Source organism: Hyalella azteca, unplaced genomic scaffold (assembly GCF_000764305.2).
Source record: "Hyalella azteca isolate HAZT.00-mixed unplaced genomic scaffold, Hazt_2.0.2 contig2907, whole genome shotgun sequence".
Classification (NCBI taxonomy): domain Eukaryota; kingdom Metazoa; phylum Arthropoda; class Malacostraca; order Amphipoda; family Hyalellidae; genus Hyalella; species Hyalella azteca.
In genome coordinates this window covers 9,608-18,470 of record NW_025933165.1, presented here as the reverse complement: position 1 = coordinate 18,470, position 8,863 = coordinate 9,608, and the positions used below count along the sequence as shown (strand labels likewise).

At 38.6% G+C, this 8,863-nt stretch overlaps 1 protein-coding gene across 1 annotated transcript; it reads left to right on the top strand.

Annotated features, from left to right (window-relative positions):
- Positions 1-2,748: 2,748 nt before the first annotated feature.
- Positions 2,749-8,390, top strand: LOC108665965 (the record flags this gene model as incomplete). Its single annotated transcript, XM_018152776.2, has 2 exons — positions 2,749-3,181; positions 8,270-8,390. Coding segments are annotated over exons 1-2 (345 nt in total), but the record flags the coding sequence as incomplete, so codon positions are not given.
- Positions 8,391-8,863: the final 473 nt, after the last annotated feature.

Genomic DNA, 8,863 nt, shown 5'->3' with positions numbered 1-8,863 from the left:
ATATGCAGCCTCGCCTGCTCATGCAGTCGCTTGTCCTGCACTCGGAGAAATAAGTCAGACTTTGTTGTAATGTCATGCATTTCTTGCCATGTGTGGGTCATCCTGATCCAGTTTAGCTTGAAAAAATATAACTCAGTACTCACTGAAGGAATGTCCTGACAGAGAGCGCATTTTCTCGTCGACGAAAACTTGAGGTCACGGACGGACAGACAGACAGACAGACGGACAGACAGACAGACAGACGGACATGGCGAGCACAATAGTGCATTTTTTCCATAAATGAGAAAATGCGCTAAAAAGGCGTATCGGTGCTACGGAAGAAAGTGTATGGCAGGCCCTGCTATAGCTATATAATTTGTATTTTTTCACTGCTCTTATTCGATAGGAGTAAAGATGAGGAGGCATACGGGGAAGTTAACTGTGCTTCTAATAGCAATAAAGTTTTTATCCGTCTCACGAGTCCAAGGCTGCAGAATTTCTCATCGCGCGCGCAGTTCCAGTTACTTAGAAATATTACTCAATATTAGTGCAGTCGACTTGAGTGAAATTAACTCCAGTGAAATTCTATATCTTAGATCTGAAATCGGATGCCGCGGATATAGAATTGAGAGAATTCCGAGAACACCATTTAATGCGCAACGAATCATTGAGATTATTCCTTCTATTGTGAGAAATACTCTCAAGAATTTCTAATTATCATTCCAAATGCGGGTTGGAAGCAGCTGATGAATACAAGTAACCGCATTCCTAAGAAATAAAATCAACAATACTGAGCAAATTCTCGCTGTGTGGAATAAATGTCATTATTATAATACTTGCTTGTGATTAATTCCGAAACCTTTTTTTTACGTTAAACGTCATGCAATGCTGACAAAAATTCCGTTCATGTTGATAGTGCGGACTGTGACCTTGCGTGGCTCAGGTTTCATTAGCTAGAATATATTCGTGAGACGTTCACCGAGATGATTCCTGAAAATGAATTAACTGTTCGTGGTAGAATATATATTGATCAACATAAATGTGTCACTTGATTTTTTTTAGTCAGCAGTACCAGGGTACTGATTTTAAATTAAACCAACGAGAGTCCTCCTGCTAGATTTTATTCGGTATAGAATAACGAAGAGTATGTCTTTCGGAAGAAATTAAAATCGAGTGTTATTTTTTGAGAAGGCAAACTCATTTGAAAAAAAGCCGTTATGTAATTTGGATCGTTTTAAATTAATTTATTTTGAAATGAATGTAATCTTGAATTTTCCCTTGTTTCAGGTGAGATGGTGACTTTAGCGCGGACCAAAGACGGCTGAGACCAGGCCACGATTCAGGTTCTTCTCTTCTCTATTCTTCGCTTTATCGCCATGTCATCCTTGTCTTTTTTTATCATCAAGTCTCCCCCACTTCACTGCCTCTTCTCATCCTCTTCCTGAAACACACTTGCCATGCATCGATCATTCATTCAAGCCTCTTACATTATTTCGGCGAGTGTTGTGGCAGGTAAACCGGGTAAAATAAATCCCCAACCTTCGTAAAATGAAGCCTTGTATTCCTAAGCTTCGTTCCTAGCCGCTTTATTGCTTGAACCTCTCCATCACGCGAATAATTTCCTTCAAACCCGCACAAGATAAGGATTTTAATTTTGAAGAGTATTTAGAAATGCTCTATTTACCGACCAATATTAGAAACGTTCTCTTTCCCGAATATTTTTAAAAACACTCTTCTTTCTGACGATATTTGATAACATTATAATTCGCGACAATTTGCAAAAAGTTTTTTTCTCCGCCAAATTAATTAATATATTCCATTTTCGGACCATATTTAAGAGGTCTTTTTACGAACCATATTGAAAAACATTCTTTTTGCCGAACATATTTGAAAACATTCGCCGCTCGCTGCTGGCATACGAGCGCATGATTCAAAGCACGCGCAGACGCTGTATATCAATTTCACGCCCTTGCTGCACTCCCATCTGTAGGGAATTGTTCAAAATATACTCAATAAAAAAATAAATATACTCCATGACTTAGGTTCCATACAAGGCTTTCCCCGCCGTTCTGTTATACTCGTATTTTTTACATATGTTTTACCTATACCATTAGGTATCATCGTATGAATAATTAATTAGGTATGCGTTTTTATTTCGCACAAAAATATTGATTTTATGGCCCTTCTTGGCATGGTATAAGAATTTGACTAAAGCCTTACAGCTTAAACTCAGCTCAAATATACAAGTCTAGTTTTACCGTGCATCTTTTTTCGCGTGGTTTTGTGTTACCATCGTACTTGTGTCTTGTACTCGAACTCTAACGTTGATTATATTGTACGCGGTCGTTACGCTGATGTGAACGCATTTCGATCAAATCTTAATTATCAATAGGTATTTTCTTTGGCTCGCGTCTGACTGTGATAACTTGACGAGAGAAGCGATCTCATGCGACAATCTAGTGATGTTGAATGCTCATTGCCGAAGCCTTGAGTTGACGTCTAATTGCCTGATTAAGTTATTGTTCGTGTAGGAATAGCCTTGAAATAAGTGCGTGAACTCATATTAATGGCACAAAGATATACTTAGTATTCGAGCTCATTTCATATGTTATGTTGAAAGATACTCGTGAGTGCTCATATAAAGGGTACAGCCAAACTTTATAATTAACCTACTATCGTATCTTATCCTTATAAGTATAAATTTATGGATAACATTTCTTACGATCAATTCGCAATATATCGCACGTGCAAGTAAATCTTTCAATCGCGACAGATAGTTGGAATTATTACTTAGTTACTTATTACTGTAACAGTTGGAATTATTTGACTAAATATTAGTGATATATTGGTCTCGAGGAATCTCAATGTAAAAAAGATCTTTGACCTGGGTCTGAGGAACCGCAACACAACCTTGTACACCAATGAATCGATAACGTGTAGAACCGAAATATTACGGAATCTCTTCTGTTTCTTGTGCGATGGCTTCTATGAAACCAGTGAGTGTCACTGCCACACCCATTCTCTCTGTGCCACCTCCCCCAAGCTTGACTCACGCGCTTTCCCCTCACATCACCCGCTCCTCCCCACCCATCACCCCTCACCCTCTGTCCTCCTCCTTGCCCTCTGGCGGCGAGTGCAGTGCAGATCTTAACCGATGCACCCCCCGCAAACAACGACGTCTCTTCAACCTGGTCGATATCAGGTAATGTCTTCTGCTTTACGTTTGCATCGCCGCCTAACTCTTGATTAAACGTAGAAAACTAATTCGAACGAGTTTTGTTAGGTAATGTCTTCGGCTTTCAGTTTGCATCACCGCCTAACTCTTGCTTAAACGTAGAAAACTATATATAATTCGAACGGTTTTTGTTAGGTAATGTCTTCTGATTTCAGTTTGCATCGCCGCCTAACTCTTGATTAAACGTAGAAAACTAATTCGAACGATTTTTGTTAGGTAATGTCTTCTGCTTTCAGTTTGCATCGCCGCCTAACTCTTGATTAAACGTAGAAAACTAATTCGGACGGTTTTTGCTAGGTAATGTCTTCGGCTTTCAGCTATCATCGTCGTCTAACTATCGAATGATCGTAGAAAAGTTTAATTTGCATTGTTCAGCAGGAGATATAATATAATATAAGGAGATATAATAATTTTATTTCGGTTCTCAATTATCATCGCCATCTAAAGTCTCATTAAGCATAGAAAACTCCAATTCGAGTTGTTTTTGCTAGATCATTGCTGTATCCTGCTTCCAATTTATATCTCCGCTATAAGGTTAGGGATAAATGTAATTCAGCTGTTTCAGCCTTGCAGTCTGCTCTATACTTGCAACATTTCATCGATGCAATTGTTTCACTTCCAAATTCTCAAGTTATAGCTAAACCCGTTGTTTAATTTGTAGAGGAATGGCCTATGTCGATTTGTTTAGTTATATTTATTTGCACTCAGTAAAATTGAATTTTTTCCGCAGTTTCAAACAATCGAATCTTGACTTTTTTTAAATAAAAAGATATCGAATAAACACATCTAGCAGACGAGTATTGGTCAATCGCCGTTGAAATAACTCGCCTGTCTCAGACAGCAACTGTAAATACTTCGTATAGTATCTTAATTGAACACAAAAATTCCATTGCGGTTTTCCTGTCAACTACAGTCCCTAGAAAACAGTCTTCCGCCCTGACAGTCTTGCTTTTCCAGGAGTTTGATAAAATAAGAGAAAACCTGCATGTCATGATCGTAATGTGGATACAACCGTAATGATCGTAATGTGGATCCAACCGTAATGATCGTAATATGGATCTAATCGTAATGATCGTAATGTGGATCTTCTGTGGATCTAATACAATCAGCCTCAAAATTATTGTTCAGCATTTTATCGGTTATTAAAATGCATTTAATTTGTTAGTAAATCTAAATTTTGTTCTATTTTAATGGCCTTCTTGTTCAGAACAGGTAATTTTTGCATGAATATAAACTCTTAGAATTTTCTCTCATTATTTTGAATATTGCTTGACCAATTAAACCGGATGAGGCTTTATTGAATGAGTTTTTAAAAACATTGATTGGAGGGAGATGTTTAGAGTGTAAAAAGACAACTGATTATGGTATCATCTGCAACCCGGCGTTACTCGGGTGTTCATTCATCACTGTTAACTGGATGAAAAATTTCGGCTTTGATGAACTTGACAAATATGTATCTATTGGGAAGCAAATAAAATAGGATTGTGCCCGAATTGGCAGGATAACAATGCTCATCAGGTTAACTTGGATGGCAGATTGACGGCGTGCATTGCTGGTTAATCGATTTACAAAGCGTGACGTTCATATTAAACGAACTCCGAGTATCGTCAAATATGTCACGAGTAACGATAGTTGTGATGATGCTGTGACGTAAAATATATTTTAAATATATAAGCGTGCATTTTGAATTAGTAAAAATTAGTTTGAGATGGCAGAATTTGTTGATTTATACGCGTGCGATTAACGACCAGAGAATAAATTGATTTAAATTATCAATGAGTCGGACAATTCTTCAGATGACGTTGGTAGATCGAAAGGCATATATCAAGAATTGAATTACTTACTTGATATATGCCTTTCGATCTACTTGATAATACTAACCTAACAATGCTCTTTGTAACTTGAAAATGAATGTTTGTTACATTCGAAACGTCGTTAATAAACTAAAACTACTTCTTGATATATGCCTTTCGATCTACCAACGTCATCTGAAGAATTGTCCGACTCTTTGATAATTTAAATCAACTATTTCTCTGGTCGTTAATCGCACGCGTATAAATCAACAAATTCTGCCATCTCAAACTAATTTTTGCAATATAAAGACCCGGCAGCAAGAGAGAAAATGATTACTGTGAGACACAGAACTGAACCAATTGCGAGAAAAATCAGCAGTGAGGTCAAAAATATGAAAACCAGAGACTCAGAAATGTATCTGAAACGGTCTCGGAGTATTACAATCGAGCAATTTCATCTCAATATCAACGATGAATCAAACTGGCTCCGTGACAACCTTGACAACAACGTCAAACCCTGGACCATACCGAGCAATGGCAAATGCAAAAAAGTGGAAGTTCTCCAGGAGGCCGGTGTAATCTGTAAATTTTGCTTCAAAGAAGGTTGTAGACTTCTTCATTATTTGGATTGCATTCGGGTAATTGCAATAACGACTACGACATTGAACTGCCGTTTCTCTTACCATCTGAGACAAGCTAACAACCAGACCAGGTCTCAAAGTATTACAAAGAAGCGACTTCATCTCAAGATCATCGATGAATTCAACAGGCTTCGTGACACTCTTAAAAACGTCAAAACCGAGAATATACGCGACAACGGTACATGCAAAGAAGCGAGAGTTCTCCAAGGGCCAGATGTATTCTATAAATTTTGCATCAAAGAAGGTTGTAGACTTCTTCATTATTTGGATTATATTGGAGTCATTGGGGTAACAATTGTGACATTGAACAGCCGTTTCTACTACCACCTGAGACAAGCTAACAACCAGACCAGGTCTCAAAGCAGTACAAACAAGCAACTTCATCTCAAAATTGTCGATGAATTTAACAGGCTTCGTGAAAACATCATCAAACCCCGAACTAAACGCGAAAATGGCCCTCGCAAAAACTCGGGAGTTGTCCGAGAGGCCGTTGTGGTCTATAAATTTCACTTCAAAGAAGGTTGTAGACTTCTTCATCTTATGGACTACTTCGGACACTTTGGATCAACAACCAAGACACCGAGACACTGTCTCATTAGCTACCTCCAACCCGGAGGGCAAGGGAACCACACGCGACAATCTCACAACCAGACCGTCACTCGCTTTGTGCTGAGGGAACCCGCCAGCATTGTCATCATGCAGTGGCCTGACATCAATCGACCGAAGATGGCTAGCCTCATCGTCTCTACGAATTGGACGCCTGCTACCTCTTTCTTAACTACCGGATTTGGCTGAACTTTGAAATGATTTTCAGAGTGATTTTTGATTCAAAATTTTACTATAGTATCCTATTTACATATATTATGTACTTATTTCTACCAGAATTTCAATATTTAATGCTCTTTGTAACTTGAAAATGAATGTTTGTTACATTCGAAACGTCGTTAATAAACTAAAACTACTTCTTGATATATGCCTTTCGATCTACCAACGTCATCTGAAGAATTGTCCGACTCATTGATAATTTGAATTAGTATTAAACGGTTTTCTCTTTTACCATTTATTAATATTTAGCTGAAAATGCATTACTCGGTCGTTGTGTATATAGTTGAGGGAAGTTTGCTGGCCTTTCCCGTGATGTTTGTGTCCCAACTAAAAAGTATACAGTGCTCCAAATTTAAGTATTAGGTGGAATGTGCTATACATACAGTTTTTTAAGAATAATTTGGAAGTAACCACGTGTGCATTACTTTAAATGCAAGTATCATTTTGAACTTAAAATATGTACAGTACTTGAAATTTGTGTATAATTTGGAACTTGCCACGCATGCATGCAGTACTCTACGTTCGATCACGATTTGGAATTATTTGACTAAATACGCGGTTGTTAATTACGCTTGGTGCTGACGTTAAAAATCGACCTTCACGAGATCGATGGCGCCTGCACAGTGGTTTAAACTGCAGGTCATGACATGAAACAAGTCTTGAGCTTTTCCTCGTTATCCACTGGATAATCTTACTGCATGTTCTCCCGCCGTGCGTAACATTAGAAATATATCTACGACATTTGAAATGAGTCTATTTGTAGTAGGCTTGCAAATGTGAGGGTCATGAGGGTTGTACGTCCTGAACAAGTAAGTTTAGGGACCAATAGTTAAACTTTAGCACATGCAACGTTGCGTATGTTGGCTGGAAAACAAAAGAAAGTCGTCATGAACTGACGAACACGATAAAGCCGACTTACGATAATTTTACTTTTCAGTTGGAAATGCCTCGGTGAGGAGCGTGAACCCAGCGCTTGAGTTATTTATAATAACAACAAGGTGTACATTTGTAAACAAGTGTCGCCCTAAAACAAATTACTTGCAAGTGACCGCCGTGGCCGTTAACACTTGACCTTTAACATGCCTGGCAGAAACATTAATAGTTAATTAATTTCACATCGATACAAATGTGTTGAAGACTTGAAATTGATCACTAAGAGAGTGATTATGCTTTGAGGTAATTTTTGAGATGTCAGCGGGACAGATTATTCGTTCAATATTTCAAGGTACCTAGAATGGAATTTTTTTGCGTAGAGTCGTATAATTTGTGGATGTATTATTTATTATATATTGGGGACTTACTAGACTTAGCTCGGTGAAGTAATTCACTGAGAACAAACGCAGCCTGAGCACTGTTGGCCGTGTGGATGTATTTCTCTGCACTGTCGATGTTGAGTATCATGCGCTTAAAATAAAAAAAAATAAAAATGAGAAACTAGGATCCTCAGCCTAAAGGAGATGTTTTTTATCTGAAAAATTTTCTGTAAAATTTAAACCTGAAGTTATATATTTTCATGCAGATTGAGAAAATTTAGCAACATTCATGTTTTATTTACTTCATAATAGGCTTTAGGCAATAAATTATATCGGGATTGCTTTAACGATAATTATAAAAAAGAAAATTATTGGATGATATGTTCCAAGTTGCAGTTAAGCCAACGGAGGTGACGATATATATGTAACAGCTCCTGGATCAAATACGTTTGATAACATACTTAGTTATTTAATGATTAGTTATTTTTAAATGTTAAGTAATTAAATGTCAATAAGTATTTATTTCTGGTTTAATCCGCACAGGAGCGGCGTGGCGGGGTCTAGCGTGGAGCTGGGCGGCGTCTCGCACCCTCAGCCACCACAGCTCGGCAAGCGGCAGCGGGCGCCGCTCGCTCACCTCGACTCCAAGTTTGTCGTCTCGCAGGTTAGCGCTCGCAGTGTTAACTTGGGGTTATACTTTAAAAAAAATTAAGAGATCGTAAATTCATCAGCTAATCATTTACGACTTTTCAAGCAAAATCCACCAATCATAGACAAGAAAATAGAGCGTAATTACTTACGTTCACTTAGCGAGTTTTGAAAGCATGGCCCCAGGATCGTACCATCAAAACCTGCTTGAGTAAACGTAGCGGCCTCAGTAGGTACACGTAGCTGCCTAAGTACACGTAGCTGCCTCAGTACACGTAGCTGCCTCAGTACATGTAGCTGCCTCAGTAGGTACACGTAGCGGCCTCAGTACACGTAGCTGCCTCAGTACATGTAGCTGCCTCAGTACACGTAGCTGCCTCAGTACACGTAGCTGCCTCAGTACACGTAGCTGCCTCAGTACACGTAGCTGCCTCAGTACACGTAGCTGCCTCAGTACACGTAGCGGCCTCAGTACATGTAACTGCCTCA